Source organism: Falco punctatus (assembly GCF_963210335.1).
Source record: "Falco punctatus genome assembly, chromosome: 5".
Lineage (NCBI taxonomy): Eukaryota > Metazoa > Chordata > Aves > Falconiformes > Falconidae > Falco > Falco punctatus.
In genome coordinates, this window is record NC_137584.1 from 68287826 (window position 1) to 68309139 (window position 21314).

General features: G+C 39.3%; 1 protein-coding gene across 6 annotated transcripts in view; it reads right to left on the reverse strand.

The window, feature by feature from the left end:
- LIN28B (lin-28 homolog B) overlaps positions 1 to 21314 on the reverse strand; it is a 116190-nt gene that overhangs the window by 40869 nt on the left and 54007 nt on the right. For all 6 annotated transcript variants that reach the window (XM_080389849.1, XM_080389848.1, XM_080389851.1 and 3 more), the window contains one exon: positions 15401 to 15585. In XM_080389849.1, the coding sequence (XP_080245975.1) occupies positions 15401 to 15585 (185 nt within the window). The remainder of the gene's footprint in view (positions 1 to 15400; positions 15586 to 21314) is intronic.

Consider the following 21314-nt stretch of genomic DNA (forward strand, 5'->3'; position numbering starts at 1 on the left):
AAACAGATGAACACAAAACCCAATAGCCCTTTCAACAAGAAAGGCCACCAATAATCCAGATTTCTGAAACCCTCTGAACTCGACTGCATTACTACAAAAGGAGTTTTCTGATGAGTTCTTACTTTGAAAAGGAGGGGGGCAGTGCAGGCTAAACCCTAGAAAGCAAAGCAAAAGAAATCATCTCTTTATGGCAGTTCGTGGCAAGGAAGTGACTCAGCTGAGGCAAATTACAGAGCCTATCTGGAGACGCTGATGCCAAGAGCACAGAGGGCTGCAGTCAGAAATCTGGCACAGCTGCACTGCCAGAAATGTCAATCTTCGCAAGCACATAAGCCTGAAAATACTACTTGCAGTAATTCTAATCAGTCTTGTCTAGCTCTGCAGAAATTTTCTGTAGTGGAAAGAATATGCTAGGGAACTGAGGATATATCTTCTACCTATTTCTCACATAGATCAAGCGAAAACAAAGGCTTTCATCATAAAAAGTCAAATATAATTTCTAAGTAATTCAGGAATTGTATTATAACTCTGAGTTTTTGATTACCTCTTCTTGCAAACTCAGCAAGCAGTCTACTCTGACCTACAAGCTACTGCACACCAAACTTGGAGGCAATTCTTTGTACATTTAGAACTGATGTAACAGTAACTAAGAGATGAAAAACCGCCAGCACCCTACTCTCCACAACAGCAGTTTTTGATCTGTAGATATACTACTTCTAAAGGGTGGGCAAGAGACAGTTAAAAGCAGGCTTGTGGACAGGATGTTTGAATCAAACATCATGAAACAAGAAGATACACATATCCAACAAAAAACCTGGGGAGCAGGTCTTCCAGATTAAAAAAAAAATGGGATTGGGTATCACTGCTCTCAAATAAATCAGATAGCCAAGAATCACAATTACTATTGTAATTAAAAACAGCACTGACTTTAAGTATTTTATGGACTAAGAAGGAAACCAGTTCTGTACTGGAGAGTCTACCATCTAAACAGACAGAACAGAGAAAAGGTATAGAATGGGCTTAGACAAACAAGAAAGTTATCTTAAGTCATGTCAGGCACATTATCTTTGTAGTTGCTTAACTTCTTTCCTTTGTTAATTAACAAGTCCCCTTCCTTTACAATGATTCATGTGATCTCACAAGTGGGTCACCAAAGCCATTCTGTAAAACAGAATTACCTCTCCATCCATCAATCCTACTAATTTCTTTAACCACAGAGAGGGCTGACAAACACAAATCACAAAATGGCTGATCACAAGTTACCCCATTTTATTCCAAGAATTCAAATGGGGAATAGATCTCCAAGGTACAACAGCCTTCAGGGTTGGTCCTGTCCCTTCAAGACTGCGCCCGTTTCCTCTACGCCTGTGGTACTCCCAGGGATGCAGGGCACACCTGATCGTGGCAGTACCACTGGGGATGCAGGGCACAGCCAGCCACAGCAGCACTTGCCACTTCTCCAGCTACCCCAGTGAAATGCCAGGAAGGAAACACAACAGTGGCTGGTTCCATGGGAATGGTCCATGGGCTGCTGCCGTCCACAACAGCTCCTCCTGCTTTCCCTTCTTTTCCTTCCATGAAGGAGGAAGAAATGATGGCGATCATTTTGCTCAGTTTCCCCTCAGGTGCAAGTCAGGGCTAAGAGCTGCAAAAAGGTTTTAGCCTTAAGAGGAATAGTTTGGAAAACTGTAAGCTTGCAAAGGGGTTTAAATCTCATATCCTTCAGTACCAAAGGAACAGTAATAATTTGTGGAGGTTAGACTGGGGCACTTGAATTTAGCTGTATTTTATAGTACTTTAATTAGCAGCCATACCTACAGGGTAAGTACCATAATCCATACAGTTAGTCTGAGTCTGAGCTGTGAGATATCCATAACTTTTTCTTTCCTACTAGGTGGGTTTGCACCATGAAACACTACTCTGGCTTTTGCATGTGATACTGAAACCACTTTTATTTGCACTTTCAAGAAGCAAGACAAAAATGTGATTGCTTACACAAATTCTTGAACTTGCATAACTTTCACATGTGGAAAGGTGTCTTTTTCTAGATAATATCATCTTTGAAATCGATTGTGCAGATGAAAGATGAAGTCCTTATTCTTCTAAAAACATACACTAATGAATTTCTAACTATGACAGACAAGAACAAACAGACAGTGCTGTGTTTTCTTGTAAATCAATTTTATAATCTATGAAAGAACGTTCCTTGGTGACAAGTTTGCATTGGAAAGGAGTTCACATTTGAAAAGCTGTAACAAAAAACAACAAAAAAAAAGAGATATGCTTAAAAATGTTTTTAAGCATCACAGTCAGGAAATTTTACTATGGGAATAATTTTTCCCATTTACTGCAAGCACCTGTATTCTCCAGTGACAGCAAGGGGTCTTCAGCTGACCACAAGCAAGATTTGGGTTCCACAACACTTACTATTGCTGTTTGCAAGAAACAGAGCTAATTAAATGCATACAGACTGTATGATCAGATCCTGAATTATCCTAAAAAGTGTTGCATGAAAGCATTCAGTATACAAAATACATAGTGTGTTTATACTGAACAGGCACTACGTTTCTGCAATAAAAAAATTCTTCAGTGTTAATGTCCTCAAATAATATAAATTGCTTGCATCAACAAACACAGTACAATTAGCTTGTTACCCTTAAACTGAGTTTAAAATAAGCAAATTGTTTGATGACTTTGATGTTTTCCACCCAAAATGTGCTGGCTAATTTTTCCATTCCAGTTCCCATTCCAATCTTTTAACTGCCTTAATCTCCTGCCCTCAGATGTTGACCTCCTAAGAACAAAGGTCATAGGTTAGCACAGACAGACCTCAAAAGATCTGGACTATCAATTCATGCCTGAAAGATTTCTCTTCCACAAAAGAACCACTAAAAAAGCAAATTCCAAAATCCAACTCCACAGGCTGCATAAAATATAAACTTGTTGATATGTTGCATTTATTCTAAAAATTCTAAAAAGATGGGATCCAAACAGTATGAACTCATTTCTGTAGGATACAAAAATAAATAAAACCAATGGCATTGACATGGAATAGTGACTGAAGTTCAGAGATAAAAAAGGAAAGCTCTAGAAAGGAGAGAATTAAGAATCAGCATATCTTTAACCACAGATATGTATGTTTTAAATGTTTCAAATCTCTACATTTGAAAGTAGCATTTTTCCACACCAAGTATTTTTAAACGCCATTTGTTTTCTTGTAAGGGTGAAAATATGAGATTAGTTAACTCAGAAAATGAAACCGCATCAGTTTATACAATAACTTTACTGATTATTAGTAAGACTACTAGCTCATTTTCTTGCCATAATCACCCATACAACAGATTCTTTGCTGCTTGGTCAATGAGCATACAGTTCTCATTAAAAAAAAAAAAAAAAAAAGCCAGATGTTTCTTTTCTACACATAAACAAAATTTATAGATTGTAAAGGAGAAAGATAACTTCATGAGGGTCCAGTGAATTAGAAATACAGAGATAACAAGATCAAGCCATTTGATAAAACTATTTCTGAGCTCCAAGTAAAATTTGTACTTTACACAATGGACGTAAAGACAAAAATGCTAGAAGTGAAGTGAGTACTGATACTCCCACATGTAACAACATAAAACCCCACCGAACTATTTAACAAAAAGTAAATTAAAACACTCTGTGGATTCTTTTTTGAATTAGGAAACTCAAGTGCTTAGCACATTTTAAGTAATCATTACTCCTACCAATTATTATGTCAGCAGCTAGCCATGATTCTCCAAAAATATATCAAAGCACAAAAAAATGGAAAAATGAGTCTGATCAACAGGAAATTAAAGCTTTTTCATTTACTTACTAGAAAGAAGTGATTTACAACAATTAACTCAGGAAAAAGAATGTAAATAAAATTAAACCTTTAAAAAGTTAAATAAATAGGCTTACATCTGAGCTATAAACAATTTCTAAGCCTATGGCCAGCCACTGATGATTCCCTCTCATTGATGAAAGAAGTAACTCTGTGTGATTTTATAGAACAACTCGTCTCATTATGCAGACTCACACACACACACACACTCTATTGTTTTGTTTTACATTATTAGTTCAGCACAACAAAAAGGCAGAGCTACTAATCTTAAACGCTAGCAAATCTGAAGCTGACTTTGAAACACTGAACTATTTCAGTTTTTTATATTGGTCCAAAGATAACCATTTTGGTTATAAGGAAATTAAAGCATTCTGGTTAATTTTGATGCAAAGGCTGTTGCAACATTAATTGCAGACAATGAAACAAAAGCAGTCTGTAGTTTGCTATTGTTTTCAGAGCTGTCTGAAGTAAATTAAATACTTAGCATTTAAACTGTCCAACAACTAAAAGAGTAAAACTCCAAGTGACTTCTAGACTAAAGAAAGCCATTCAGCACAAGACCAGAGTAATTTAAATCAATTTTCATACTTTCAGCCATTTGTTGTAAAAGGTCCAGTACCAGGAGACTCAACACCAATAAGATTATAAATGAATGGAGATCAAAGAAAAGAAATTGTTTAGCTCACTCCCATATGTCATAGTGACCCTTCACAACTCTTTCCTCCTTAACCATTCCACGGGTCTGTACTGAGCAAACCCAGCTCCCTCTGCTTCATCAATAACGCTGGCTTCGGCTCACTATTCCTTCAGCTCGGCCAATGGCCACCTTTGTTCTCTCTTGCACATGTACATGCAGTTTCTTCCATGAAACAGTCTCTTCATCCTCAGCCTACAGTGTCACAGTACAGTTTCAGAGAAAAACCAGTACAAATCCTCAAGCCCAGCTGCTAGTCAGAAGAGCATTCAGGCTAATTTCTACCCATTACATACAAATTCACCATTCAAAAAAGAAGGAAACTATTAACAGCCCGTGGACCAACATGCAAGTTCTCCTACACAGCCTCTTCTCATTTGCTGCACAAAATATAAGACAGGTAGTGTACTACTTCTTTAGCCTACTCAATTCAGTGCTTGGACTCATCATTAAATCCAGCTAAAACCTGAACACAATACAGAAGTACTGACTTCATAGCTCTCACTAAGATCTCTTCATGCATTACAAATATTACTTTGCAATGGCTCTATGAAATTGTGTGGTTTGATCAGTCTCAACAAAACGCACAGGATTCTGGAACACAAGAAAAAAAGCCAAAATATTTTTCCAGAGGAGCCTTATTCTAGGCGCCCAATTGAAATACCACAGCCCAGAGAGCACTTACTATTTTATAGCACCCAATACATTTAGGGAAAAGCTCAAACCAAACAACTGTTAACAGCTAGGAGTATTTGGTGGTTCTGCAAAACAAAATCCAGACGTGTCATGTTTGTCACCCAGTAAATGAGAAACATGCAATACGGAGACATTTGCAAAAAGTCCCATTTCAGATCAATCCTCCCAGATCTGATGGAATCACTTCAGCCTTCGCTGGGCTGCAAAGCAGGAGCTTGCATCACACCTACCAACTCCCTTGTTCGTTAGCTCTTTACTTGCAACAATTTTTCAAAATAGGGGAGACTTTGATTCAGTCTCTGTGCCTGAAGGGGACTCAGGCTGCCTGCACTCCCTAAAGGGTACCTGAACTACCAGCTTTGAGATGATAATTTGGAGACTGGGAAAATTCTGTGTTTCTCATATTGACACCATTTTCCGTTGTCTGCCCTCTGCTCCCCACGCCCTTCTCTTCCCTCTCCTTCCTCATCTCCCGTGTTTGTGTTTTCCTATTCCTGCTCCATCCTAATCTCTCCCCCTGTCCTTGAAATATCTTCCTGTCACCCTGCCTGAGGGATCATAGACACCACAGGAACATTTCTATTTGAGCTCCACCGTCTTGTCTCTGAACAGCTTCACATTACCAGAAGAATCAACTGCAAAGTCCCACTCAGTCCTGCTACTTCTGGATGGAGGGTGCTGCACCGCTGTGAAAGAGTGACTTAAAACAGGGGGGGGCGGGGGTGTTTGGTTTTGGGGTGTGTGTATGGGTGTGTGTGTGTTTTGTTTCTTTTCCAAAAGTAAACCTACTTCTCCTGGTGTAAATATAGCCTTAAACCCATGATTTTTTTCAGGACGTAGACCATGTCCTGAAAGGAGGGTGTAGTGAGGTGGGTATCAGTCTCTTCTCCCAAGTAACAAGTGATGGGAGAAGAGGAAATGGCTTCAAGTTGTGCATAAGGTGGTTTAGATTGGATATTAGGAAAAATTTCTTCCCCAAAAGGGTGGTCAAGCATTGGAACAGGCTGTCTGGGGTGATTGAGTCACCATCCCTGGAAGTATTTAAAAGACAAGCAGATGTGGTGCTTAGGGACAGAGTTTAGTGGTGGACTTGGCAATGCAAGGTCAACGGTTGGACTTGATGATCTTAAAGGTCTTTTCCAATCCAAACAATCCTATGATTCAACGTCTTATTACCTGCTTGAGAAGTGCTCTAGCACATTGTAGGTGCACTTGGGGGGTGTGGGAGGTGCACAGTGGAAGTAGCAGTAGTGTGCCTGTAGCATCACTACAGAGATGACTACCTCCATGACACATTCCTCTTACATAATGAGCTGCTGAGCTTCTTGACAAAATAAGTTATTGAAGTAAATTCACATTTTTAAGTGATTCATGTTTAAGTAGGTTTGATATTTAAGTGTCAAGGACAGAAACATGAGGCCACAGCTAATAAAAGAAACAGCTGTAATGATCTGGAATTATATTACTGCACAGACTTCATTAAACTGAAGTTAAAGCACATCAGAACTTTTATTACTTCTCAAGAGCTTCAGATTCATCAACAGCAGTAAATCAAAGGCAACATTTTGGGAATATCTGATTCAGCGGCCATGCTATAATTCAGTTTTCTCTAACTTTCAAGTTCTTGGTATCTTTTTCAACAGGCCAAGATCTATGGCAAATTTTTCCATCATCTGGAATCACCATTATAATCTGTCCTTAGTGTTATGTATTTACTGTGTGCTTTGACTGAGTTTGCTAGGTGATGCTGGAGTGCAACACATCAAGGAACACAAGGAAATACAACCGTTTTCCTAAAATAAGAGGGACTGAGGTTTAATTATTTACACTGAGTATTTCCATAAAATACAGCACAGACTGTGCATCTTTCAGAAAGACAGTTCATCCTGTGAACAGTTCTGTGAGCAGTTCATTGATAGCTATAGCACGTAACATGAGCAGAAAGCAGCACAGTCTATAGTCAGGGTCAACATCAACTCAAAAATTAATTTCCACCATTGAGCAAGTTTTTCAAATAGTGACCCTTTCCCTCGTACTTTAAAAGCAGAGGCTTAATTATTTACTGAGTTGGGCCCTGAAAATGTATGCATTTTTATGTTTATTCTTGTCTACTTGAAAGTAGTATATTAGTATAGTAGTAAGAAATTAAACAAGTGAGAAATTTGAATTAAGAAAGATGTCAGTTACATTGATTTTTAGAAACAGAAATGACGTTTTGAATTATTACTGAAGTACTTGTAGCATACACTACTGAAGTTATGCATAATCTCTGTTAACTTGAGTTCTCAGTTCTTTCTTACTTCTCAATTCCTTCAGATATGAGGAATCATTACTACAGGTAAGACTCCAGTGTGATCATTAGGCATATCAGTACACCGTAGCAAAGGCATCAATGGTACTTTACTGTAAATGAGAGCTCATCCCTTGATGAAAGAGGGTAAAATACTCAGAAAACACAAGGCCTGAGAAGACATCCAATTAAAGAAAAACACTCTGCATTCTGAAAAGAGCATATGTATTTAAGAAATCCATCTGCTGTGCAGGGATAGTTTTACTCTACATAAGGCTGCATAAAACCACCACCTTCCTACTCACTTCATCTGTTCCTTGTACATTTTCAGAATTTTATCTACTTACTTTAGCATCAAATTTGGATTTTTTATTATAAACACTATGGAAAATTTGGGGCCTCTCTCTTCTCAACTGTACATGCACACAAACAGATACCAAAGACAACTTTATTCAGGCTCTACTCTGTTCTTAATACAAGCTTGAATTAAGTAAATTAAGCACTTAGTGGTACCACTGCCACCAGGTTCCCAGCTCTTGCTTTAGCACAGAGATTTGCCTTCACTTGAAGCATATAAATAGCCCTATCAGAAGGCACATCTGATGGAAAGAAAGCACATATTTTTGTGTGTTTTGTGGATTTGTACACCTAAGTGCAAAGACCAATTCCCACCCGCAACCGAGTGAGCAGGCTGAATCACCATATGGTCATACAAGTTCACCAGCATGTGGGACCTGAAAAGAGCCCTTACTTTCAAGTTGCCCTGTGATGAATTTGGTAGTTCAATTGTTTGAAACCAGAAAACAGCCTTTCAGATGAACGAGGAATTGCCTGTATTACCATCCCAAAATAACTCTACCTGACCTTTGTCTCAGAAGCAGTGCAACTAGTAACGGATCAAAGCAAGCTTTGTAGCCTCTATCTAACTATGGCCACTTGGCTTTGTAAATTAAACAATGTTTGTTCTCTACATTTAAAATCTAGCATGGGATTTCCTCCATGTCTTCTGAAAGACAAAACCTTTTTTTCTAATATTATACATATTGTTATGCACAACTGTAACCATTTCTACACCTAGCCCCAATGTTCAAGTACTGATCTTTCAGCTCTGCATCCTGGCTCTTGACTGTTTTGAGCTACGGAAATAGGCAGGAAGAGAGATCCATTATCTTTTGAGGAAGGCAACACCCGATGGTGTGTGCTGGATCTGGGGGTAGAAGCTAGGCTAGCCATGGCTGCTCTCTTCTCAGAGGCAAGGCTTTCCTGCTTGTGTTCTCACTCTGAAGCACTTACTCTACCGTATCTCTACACCTGGCATTTCCAGAAGACTGAAGTTTAGCCACACCCTAGGCTGGAGATGAAATCATGCCAAACAGTGTAAGGTCCATAGCCACTGGGCACTATACGCAGCCAGCAGCAGCTGCTTTTGTATTTCCTTGCTTAAGCCACCTTCCTTTCATCTTTTGGTGAAGAAAATACTCAGTCTTGGAGATCTGATTCTATTCTCATCAGGCTGGACAGACCAAGTCCTGGAAGCACACTGTGTGTTTGGTACGCAGGAAGACTGTGGCTGCTGAGCTCCCTTAAACACAGATGAGATGATGTAGATTTTAATAAGGGACATCTAATGAATACATGCAGTGACACTTTTCATAGGCTTGTAACAGACTTGGATGGGTCTGCACAAACACGAAGAAAAATTAACGCCCTGCCCTTGAGATCCATCTTCAAGCTAGCTTTCAAGGCTCTGATCCACAGCACCAAGTGGCAGCTATTTTTAAAAGTTGCCTATTCTTTAAACCTATTAATTTTTATCCCACTCTTGGAAAAACCTGAGCTGTTGCTAAGCCTTCCCAGAAATTGTCAGCCTGAAAAAAAAGAGCAAGCATGGAAAACTTTGTCTCTAATGATTGCAGTCCAGCAAAGATGTAACCTCCTTAAAGTACTGGAGTAGTACAAAGCACTCAGGCTTTTTGGGTTTTGCTGCTGCGTTTTTTTTTTTTTTTTTTTTTTTTTAGTCTGTCGGCATTCTGCCGCTTCTGTTACCAGCAGTTCATACTAGTTTAGTGGCTTATTATGGGACAGTCAGCAAATACCAGTAATAAGATCCTGTAAGGAAGCACATCTCAAACTGGTGTTTAGCCCCCTTTCTAGCCTATTGTCTAAGTGTGCAAATTATTAACTGTATAAAACTCTGCACAAATAATCTCAAATGCTGCTTGAGGATCCAAGAGGAAGTTGTGTCCAGCAACTCGGGTACTAGTTGCCTTTTGCAGATTAGGCACTGATACTGAAGAAATGTCTAAACCACTAACTGCCAGAGATGGACAGCTATGCTTCCCTATTTCTTACAGTCTCTCCTTGAATACATGCTCCTGTTGGAAAGAGGACAGCAGGCCAGAGGGACCTCATTTCACAATGAGCTCCAAAAGCACAAGTGGTCTTTGTGGTCTGTATGCCTAAGAGGGGTCTCAGACATCACTGGAAAGAGGAACTAAACATCCAAAAGAAGCAGGGAAAAAGCAAACAACCAAGAAAATACCCTATGCTTGAAAAATGGGAAAAGCAGGAATGAAAAATGGAAAGAAACTATTCTTATAATCTTTCAGTTTTAACCTGGTGAAAGAGAGTAAGGGAGGAGAAGGCGTCCACACTTTTAATTTCTGAAAGACCACCCGTGAGTAAGGTCCTTTTGTAAGGCAGTATTTTTAAGAAATCTGTATAAAAGCCATGCAACTACTGCATTACTTCTGTGTCACCTTACTCTTTAGAAAATAGTAAACTGTGAAAGCGATCTACCTTGGAGAGCAGCAGGAAAATTCAACCTTTTGATAATGACATGCTGACACCATTTCAGGCCAAAGGCTACAACTGCCTGAACTTTTCTCATCTCTTTCTCTGGTTGGCCACATACTGTTGCATTGTCTGCTCCCTGTTTCGCCCCAGTGCTGTTCAGGATCTGCCCAAAGCGGGTCCCTGGCGCTGGCTGAGGGCAGGGACTGGACATGCCTCCTGCATCATAGCTGTATGTGGTGACCGGCAGCCTGGCCTTGCCTCCCAGCTCTCAGGCAAAGGGACTCTGATGAGCTTTCTCCATCTCTGCCTGAGCCCCATCCATTAAGCACAGCTTTTATGAGCTTCTCCCATTTTGGTACTAGTAGTTCAGGGCTCTCCTGAGTGGCTTGTGCCACTCTCATTATTCATGTCTCCTTCAGAAAAGTCTGCTTGGCTCAAGCTGTAGGAGGCTTTTCTATGAAAATTAAATTTTACGCTTGAGCCCTGATTCAGTCAGTAGAGATGGAATTTATATAACCTCAAGTTTGAAGTGACTCTGTACCATGTAACTTTGCTGTCCTAAACTAGCTTTCCTAGTCCTTTAACTTCAATCCAAATGTCCCTCACAGCACTCCACCATACTGTCATCTTCGCCAAACTGCACCACAGCAGTTTAGTGGCTGTTATGTGCAGATCACGAGCTTTTAAAGATTACTTTTAAGATTTTCTTACTACGGTCCAGCTTCAGATCATCCACAGAATGTCTTCAGGTATTAAATCCAATTTCTGTCTGACTTGGACACAAATTAATTTTAAGTGACAGTTCATCAGGGACGTATTATATAATTTAATTACAGCCCCCCTTCCCTACGTGACTATTTCCACCCAATCAGTGGTTTAGAAATATGTTTTTCTTCATTTGAAAATTATGCTTTTGGTCATGTCCGAGAGTTACTGGCAAACACCATTTATTACATCTTAACACAAAAACACTTCTTCTCCAGTTGTCTCTCCTCTTAGATGTTTAAGTTGGAAAAATGTTTTTGAAGTGTTACATCAGTGCTGCAGAGCATGTCACTATTTAGCCAGCTGAGCTAGAAGTACACAGCTATTTCACTAGCCATATTCCTAGAACACAATTCAGCATCACTGTTTATCCAGTGGAATGCTTCATTAAGCTCCCCCATTTCCAGCAGCTTCCAACTCCCTCCCCTCAGAGTTTACTTGCAGGGCTGCACTATAAATCAAGTCAGTGAAATGTTTCATGTCAAACCCAAAATCTCACAACATACTTCTTATTTATTACATGTTCAAATTCAAACCACTTACAGGTCATCCATGCTAGAAAGCTTCCCTGCCACAAGTGTGATGTTAGTGGAGGGCAGCATAGAACTGAAACGCCAAAATTTAGAACCGGGAGATAGAGCTATACCCTTAATTATTTGTTCCTTGTCCCTTCTTCCTTGCTTTATTTTATTGCTTCCATTTTGGTGTAAATACTTAAAAAAAAGAAAAAAAAAAAGCTGTCATCCTATCCCACTCCCCCAGCCAAAAACACTCCATGTGGAGCAAGTGCCAAGCTGAGCAGATGCAGCACTACAGACACTCTGCCGAAAAGGTATCAAACAGTGAGCTCCTACTAGGAATATTTACAGGTACTGGATAATACCTCTAGGTCCCAAAGGTAACTCTAGCTTCTAGTCCCGTGAGCATCATGCATCTTCTTTGTTAACATTGTGCCAAAGGTCTGTGGGTGAAATTTATTTAAATATACACTGCACTAAAGGGTATTTTACCAGCTATATAAATTTATAAAAATAAATAAAAAGTTACAACTGATAAAATGGTCTGTTACCCAGTTTCATTTTAGGTCACATACCAGTGCTGGGAGTGTTTGTTAAAAAAACCAAACAAAACACCCAAACAACCACCCACCCAATTTTTTTCCTTCCTCCCTTTTCCTCCTCCAGACTTTATTTTGAGATGGTGGGCTAGGTTTTGATTTCATTTATTCTACTCTAAATCAAGATTTCACAGACTTGTCTACAAGATACTAAACAGATGATTAAGATGTGAATTCAGAGTACTTTATCTTTTCTGGATCTCCCTGTGGTCACTCCTAGAGAGCAGCACAGCATGTTTTTGTGTCAGCTCACTGCCAAAGTTAAGCAAAACACACTGCGTTTGGCATGTGTTAAGAGTTCCTGCAAAGAGATCCACAACCCGCTGCAGTGTAATACATTACAAATTCATCTCTGACTTAGGTAGAGACCAGTCCCTCCACTGTACATCTCTGACATAAAACACCACTTCTGAACCTAGCACTTGTCAGATGCAAATTCCAGCTGAGCCTTGTTTAGAAACCTCCCCCCTAGCCTAGATTACACTAGACCCTGTGAAAAAATTCTGTATGTAAGACACATGGATATTGCAATAGCTTAAAGTAAGGTCCGTGAACCTAAAGCCTGCAGGCTGCTTATAGTGACAGCTTCACTTCACATGGACCACAAAAGACTTTCCTCATACTGGCATGCGCAAGCATGCTTGCTGAGAAAGATGCCAAAGTGGCCAGTATCACTGTCAGCAATTACAAAGCCTTCCCACCTATGCTGTAAAAATAATGTGGCCCACAGTAATGCTGAAGGGGAAATATCATAGTACGGTCCTCACAGCAACAACAGTCTGCAGAGTACAGAGACTCTGGGTCTATTGTGGAAGCCCCACAAAAACTACCAACAAGCATCAATATTAGCAACCTCATTGTCATGACTTCTTTTCTTCCCTGTCTGCACATGTTGCTGCTTTGTCCTTTCTCCCCCCCTTGCTATCTCTAACTCCTTCTCTCTGTCTTCCTTTCTGCCCTAATACACCATTATTATAGCTATGTGATCCATTCAAAAAGGATCCATATAAAAAGATGCACTGAGGCTGGGCCCTCACACTGTTAAAGTGATGAGCACAAGAAGTTGGAATTAGCTTTTTCATAAATGGAGGCAGTTCTCACAGTACAACACCAATCTTCAAGAACTTTTCCGTTACATATCAGAGATGCACCTTCTTTACTGGCCAGATGTTCAATCAAAACTAATTTTCTTTCAAGCAAAGATACTACTCCTCACCGAGTGATGTCAGTGCCACTTCAAACATTTCAAATTTTAGACTTTTTTGGTATCTAATGACTTAAGTGTAAGAATTTTGAAACAGAAGTGGGTAGATGGTTTTGCCCACATTTTCATATTCAAACCAATTTAATATTTCTTTTCCTTCTTTAAAGGCAAGCGAACATTAAGGAGTACAGTGCTTCACAGATCATCTCTCTGCACTGTTTTTCAGGGTATATCTGTTTGGGTTTTTATGTGCTTTAGCTATGAAAAAACATTACGGAAAGTAGGACTCATCTCATCTAACTTTAAAGACTTGTAAGAGTATCTACAGCATGGGAGCTAGGCTCCCTTCGTAGTCCCTGAAAAGAAAAAGCCACAAGGCAAGATTCACCCACAGTATTTTAGATGCTTCCCTAGGATGAGATGAATTCAGAACTCTGAAAGCATTGGCTACACTGTGCAGTACAGATACCTGCATTCGTTCAAACCCCTGTCCCCTTCAATACGTAGTTTTTCCTGTCTACTTACAACCTGTCCACTTAAAAGTCAAGGTTTTTGAAGCAAGGACTGTCTTTTCCTCATATACACATGCAACAACATGTATCATGACTGCATGACTGTGGCCTTTATATGCTGCCATTGTATGAAACATCAGTAACAGAAGCAATGCTAATACCTTAAACAAATTAGTACTTACAGTCAATGGAAAACCAATGGTTTAAATAAGAACTATACTGGAAGCCTAGCTTGAGCAAAAAAAAAAAAAAATAACTTCACAGCCATTGCATGCAGCATAACTTTGAAAGGCCAGATATGGTGAACAATCAAAAAGAGAGCTTTGTCCAGCTTACAAAGTCTCTCCTTGTTGTGGTTATGGACTGTGATCTGTTACAGCAGCAATAAATTTTATTCATGGCTTTTAGCTTTTACAAAGAAGGTGAAAGAGACACAACTATCTTCTTGTCTCCAGTCCTTAACTAAAAAAAAAAAAAAAAAAAAAAGAAGCCTTTTACAGAGGTGGGGACAAACTGAGTTCATCTGTAGCCTGCATTTCTCGAGGCAGGGCTCTACTGCCTTTCCAGGTGACCCCCTCTTTCCCAAGCTACTCTTTGCTTCAGAATTTGCAATGGAAGAGAGCCTTCTCACAGTCATGCCATATATCAAATATTGCAGGCAAAACTTGGCTGTTTGGATGTTCTTACTAGGATCCTTCACAAACTATATATTCCCCTTGATCTCAGCCATTACAGCTAAGGGCTGGGCAATACCATGAGGAAAAAAGGGAGATTCACCTAAATACAAGCTTTGGGGCAAGAAGGCTTCCTCTGGGAACTAGATGCAGGTGGCTTTATAGTGAAGATGATTACAGAACTTCTTCAAGCCATCAGAGGCGGAAAGTAAAGTAAAACAGTGCAAGTCAGACTGCTGCACTTGTGTATAAAGAAGTGTAGCTCTCAAGACTAACCTGAAATTTGTAAAATATTATTACATTTCTTCAGACCACCAGGCACTGAAAGCTTCAAAACCACTTGATACTCTTGCTCACTAAATAAAAGAAATAATTAATCAAATTATGTACACCTCAACCCTGATTGCACCACCTACACTTTCTTCTGTACAAAACTACCGATGCGCTGCACACAAGTCTCTTCAGCATGCAGAATTCTCACCTAAATATGACATTATTTCACCTGTATTCAGACAGACCTCTCTTATCAATCTAACGGCAATATTTTCAAAATAGTATTACATTCTACAGGCCTCCTCTAATTCAATAAAACCTTCTCAAGTAAAACCAATCAAGTGGGTGAATTATGTAGTTGTATAGGTACATCTTACTAAGTTTAATCAGTGACTAGGCTACATGTAAAAGCCAAATTTACACAGAAGGGTTTCTTTTCACAAATGAGTAAATGCTGAAAACATTTTCCAAGATAAACTTGCAAAGAACAAAAAAGGGGGGAGGGGGAATAGCAAAGTAAGGTAATTACCTATCTCCCTTTGGTTTTCTTTTTTGTACTGTCTTCCCTTTGGGTCGTCTTTCACTCCCTAAACAGGGGCTCCCACCAGGGCCTGTTACCCGTATTGATTCAAGGCCTTTGGAAGATTTCTTAAAAGTAAATTCCACTGGTTCTCCTTCTTTTAGGCTTCTAAATCCTTCCATGTAAAGCTTGCTCTGTAAACAGGAAAAATACTCTTGGTTACCATTGCCTTAAAAACAATATTTACATTCATAATCAACAGAACAAATTATCCTGTCCACTATCCTACAATACACACAAGTTGAACAACAGTTTCCTCTAGGTAGCTACAGCAGACGCTACTACAAATTATATTCCTTGATACTTATTTAGTGTTTTCAGTGTAACAAGAACCTATTTTCAGTATCAGCAAAACTGAAATAATGTTTTCCTTTTCTGTGATGAATGCTATAGACCTAAGCAGCAGAGAAAATGCTGTATTCTTAAAACCACTAACAGGCATTTTTAACAAAATGGAAGAAGAATGAATGTTCACTTCAGAGATAATTCATTTATGATCAAAATTATCATAACCTGTATTCCTTATATCTGGGACATGGCTCTGCTGCTCTGAAAACGGATCAAAGATACAATGAGCACAAAAGGCAGGAGGAAGGCACTCTGAACAGTCCACTGAAACAGGCAATTTAAATATCCCTAGTGAGCTGCTAAAATTTCTGGTCACTACCCCCAAAATCTTATCTAGTTTGCATGATTCAGGTATGGGTTTGTATTTTCATTCACAGAAAAGGAAACTATTACCATCAGGGCAAGTGAAATAAATACTAATAAATCTGTTGATATTACACTGTAACAGCAAATCTTGGACAAGCTGAGCTCAACAGGAGCTCACCATGGATTTTGATGCAATGAAAATTTTCATCTCAATTCCTAATAAATTATATATAATAGTAAAGTCTACATCCCAGGACAAATCTGATGAATCAAACTCTTAAAATGATCAAGTTAGGTGAGACAAGGGGGGGGGGGGAATAAAATGATAGGCACTGGTTGCACTAAATGTTTATTTTAGAAATTACACATTACATCAATAAGATCAGTTGGACTCAGAGAATATTAAAAAAATCCATCAATTTCCAAACACTTGTAGTTTTTGCAAGACAGTTATGAAACATGTTTTCTTCCTTTGCTCATGAAACTTTTCATAGCAGAGAGAAAAATCTATCCCGACTGACTCTTAGTCAGCTCTGCAGCACTCACTTGGCTGAACCACGGAGTCAAGAAGGGAGTCTTCACTCAGGGGGCATCCCACTCAGCCACGTCAAAAAGAGCCGAGTGACACAACTAAATCACACCTACTACTCAACAAGTGTAATTAGGGAATGCGTTCAAATCATACAGCGATCCCTGACACGGGCTGCCTGTAGTCATGTTATAGGAATGGGAGGTCTGCATCACCAAGACACTAGTTTAGCAGAGCACAAAACGGACACCTATAGAATTCATAGTTCACACACCAAGAGGGACCTGGTCTCTTCACAAGGATGCACAGAGAACAGGACAGGAGGCAACAGGGCTGAGCTGCTTTAGGGGAAACTCCATCCAGACATGAGGAGAAGATGCTTACTAAAAGAAGAATTAAACAGAGAAGCCTAGAGAAGTAGTACAGTTCCCTCTGAAGACTCGGCTTAACTAACAAGGCACTGAATAACACAATCCAAGGCCCTACTTTCAGCAAAAGGCTGGAGCAGATGATCTCAAGAGGTCCCTTCCAATCTAGACTTTTCTGTGATTTATGCATCTCAATCCAGAGCTAAATCACACCCAGTGAGACTAGAAAACAGGACTCCGGTGCCTGGTTCTGCAGAAGTTACCTCAGGAGACCTGTGTCACTTAACTTCTCCCTGTCTTTCTAAAGAAGGACACCACTGCAAAGTCCATTTCCCACAGCACTAATAAAATTAGTTAAAAATTACAAGGTAATCAGAAATATTTATTTTAATGAAACCATGTGAAAGTACATGCGCCTTTGCTTCCAAAAATCCCCAAGTGTTGGACCCAGCTGAGTTCTCAGAGTCTACCCAGCAGCAACCATTCATAGCAGAAGATACTGCCAATGCCAGTCTGGCTGAGGGACTCAGTTGTTTATAATTTTTCCAGCAGCCAAAAGTAAGCAACACCACAGCTCCACTGGTTGGGACAAAGGCTGTTTTTGCTTATCCAGTTATGCAGCTCTAGTAAACATGGCTTTTCCACCAAATGTAACAGCGTGAAGCATTAAGACAAATAGTTGACTTTCTGGGTGAGAGGTTGAGCACTATTTAAATGAGAGAAGAAATACAAAATATCTGTTCCCTGAACCATAAGCTTGGCTGTATTTTGAAATGAAAATATAAAGTATGGAAAAATAAATACGCAAATCTTCTCATTAATACAACTGGAAGCCAGTAATTCTATATAAACCAATGAAACAGAACACCCAGGAAGGCAATATTATTTAAAGCAAGCCCTCCACCTTGAAAAGTCTGTATAGCAATAAGGGGATTGTTGTCACCCTGAAGAAACATCCAAGTTCAGAATATGCCAAAAGAAGACATCACCACTCATCAACTGAAACAACAGATTCTGCCTGTGGAGTGAATCCATCCCTGGGTCCATCCACACCCCTTCAGTCTCCAGCAGCCACGGGGAGACCCTTGTTAAAAGGAAAGAATGTGTTTTGTCCCAAACTAAAACATACTGTTAAATGTTCCAAAACTAGACAATCATGACAACACAGATGGGTACTGATCACAAGGGGAACCTCAAGCAGGTAAACATAAGCCTGTATTTCTCAGTAATGCTGAACATGGCATGGATGCTTTTGTCTTTTTGTTTAATTACAACTTAATGAACATATAAGTTAAGTCTCAGCAAGACTTACACATTTTTCCTTTCTGAGTTGCACTGTTATAAAACAAATGCCAAAAGGTTGACATCTGATATGCACATAACATTATGTCTTCTACTTTACTTCAAAAGAAGTACTTCTTTAAAATGCAACCTAAACCAGGGCTTTGTTAGTACTCTAAAATGTTTGTATTCTTCTTATTTCATTTTTGCAACAGAACTTTTATTTCCAAAGAAAGCACTATATTTACAACAGAGATTTAACAATATATTTAAAAGCCAAAGTAATGGAACAATTATACTTTCATAAATCCTATGTTATACAACTGTACATTCTTTTGATGTTTGTTTTTTTCGAAGCACTTTTAACAACAGAAAATGTTGAAAAAAAACCACTCCAACTTACTTGCACAGTACTCTCCTTGAATACACCTCAACAGCTTTTCAATGTTATAGATGGATTTGGTGCTGTCTGACTTACTGTGTAAGTGTTTATTATACTACTATGCTGTCAGCCAGCTCACTGTGAGATTCTCTCAGTGTGTAATAACAATTCAAAGCCATTGTGAAAAAATGTCATTTGGAAACTAGAAAAACAAATCGAAAACCTGAATCCCTCTTAACTTGTCTGAAGGGTTGGACAAAAAATGCCTGTAAAGTTGATATTTTAATGTTGAAAGACCTAGCTCACTATTTTCCTCATATTACTTAAACAAATAAAACCCACACAATTAAAAGCAGCCAGAGTTTCAAATCAGTGAACCATTTCTAGAGCTCTGAATGGGGTGTATGGGCACACTGCCAGTGAACAAAGGGAAAAACTTAAAAGCAACATGCTTTTCCTCCTTTCTCTTTCAGCTGTCACAGACTTTGCTGTTATTTTTACCAGCAGTCAATACAGTGATTTCAGACTAGAGCTTTTTTCTTTTTTAACTTGACAGGGCCATTTCTGTGGGTTTTTTTATAGGTATCCTATTATTTCTTGGTATTTTAGCCTATGATTTAAAGTCTCACACACCTCTGTCACAAGTAACAGCTTGGTCCAAAATGCTGGCAATTTCATAAGAGTTTTAGCAACAATAAAAAATAGTAAGAGTGGAAAAATCCATGATCACAAGTTCTTGGAAAGCATCTCCTTCTACAAAACAAAAATCAAAACATAACAAATATAAATTATTAGCAAGATGTTTCCAAATAAAAATACCATTTCCTGGGCAGTGTCAGGGATTGCTTACAACTCTCACCAGGCTCTACAAAAGAAAGGAAGTTTGGAATTAAGGCTCATTACAGGGGCCTGATCGCCTCTAATACATGTGCATTACTTTTATTGACAGTGTGGGGAAGGAAGGGAGAACAGGGCCCTCCCCAAGCACCTCCTCACAACAATTCTGCCATTTCTTATCAGGGCTGTGAACAACTGCCATCGCAGGCATTAATTTATTGGGGGGGGGTAGTGGTGTGGATTTACTCTGTGGCATTCTGCTTAGATCATTTATTTTCTGTATCTCTCATTTCTGCCCCTTTTTATCTAGTGATTGATTGACTGCTCGGTACAATGACCAGATGCCAGCAGTATGCCAGGTTTCCCAAAGTAAGAAACAGTTTTCCCTCCAAAATTATCTACAATTAAATCCAGACATGAAGGAAAGCATATCCTGAAGCCCAACTGCACTGAAGATCTTAAGAAAGTCTCTCCACAGCAACCCCATGTAGTTCCGTCAAGAGCCAGCAACCTTGAGTAAAGCTGGAGTACAGAGTAAGAGCACACAGAAGCAAAACAATTTACACTGGATCTATACTAGTGCTCTTATCTGCATTAGGTCAAAACGAGAATTTAACTGTTGTACACTGCAAATGTTAGGGGAACTGCTGCAAAATACTATCAGTTGCCTGATTCAAGTCCTGCTGCAAGGACTTTTGCTATCCACCAAATGTTCATTTTAGGAGGTTTGTGAAGATCATGTATTTCTTGCAAAGCAGAATGCCAAAACAAACAAAATATCCACCACACTGAACAACAGCCCCTCCAAGAGCAACGCGTAGTTCTGCTGCGCTAACACAGAATTCGAAGGCTGGGCACCCACAAGCCAACTAGTCTGTTCCTCCTGCTGACCTCAAGGGCTTTTTCCTGCTCCCATGGGCTTATCTTGCACCAAATCTGGCACCTCTCTGTCCTCCCCATAAACCAATTTAACTCACTAATCTGACAGGAAATAAACTCAGTTTACGGGGGGTGGGGTGCAGGGCGTGGATAATAGGAAGAGGAAACAGAGATAGATTTTTGTTTTTCTGGTGATCAACATCTGTTCACAGAAAGGTTCAACAAGTTCCTGGGCACACACAGTGGAAATGGTAACTTTTGAGATGAGAATATTTTCCTGAATATTTTATGTAAAAAGAAAAATCTAGAGTATTGCAAATATTTTTTAAGCTCACCATAATACAAATCAACTTTACTTTAAAAATAAAGCTATAAATGACTTCATGTCTCAAAGATTTGCACTTCAGCTCTTGGGCAATGATGAGCCACATACACTACATGTATATTTTTATTAGATATGGTGAGCTATTGCAAGTAACTTTACAGTAGGCAAAGACCCGGTATGTAGGCACTCGTACACTGCAACTTTACATCCTTACTTACTTAGAATTTGTCTTGAATTTCCACCTCAACCATACTCATGTGCATAACGTTGTTTCTATTCATCATCCTGTTGCTGTCCCCATACTGTTGCTCTTCTGAGAAGCGTGCAAAGATATCCATCCAGCTTTTGAACAAAAGGCACTAATTCAAAACCAGCTTCCCTATACAACAAAAGGATGTCTTCTTTCTCAATTTACTTATAGATTTAAAGAAACTTTTACTAACTGCTTTAACTCTCAAGAACTTTAAATAAATTCTAAGTCAGCTTAATACTTTCTGTTCTTGTTCCACCACAACTTCCAAGAAGTGATTTCCTTTGATCATCTACTCCTCCTTCTTTCCCCATTACCTTTACTCTACCAGTCCCCCTCCCAGGAGAAGGTTCTCTGC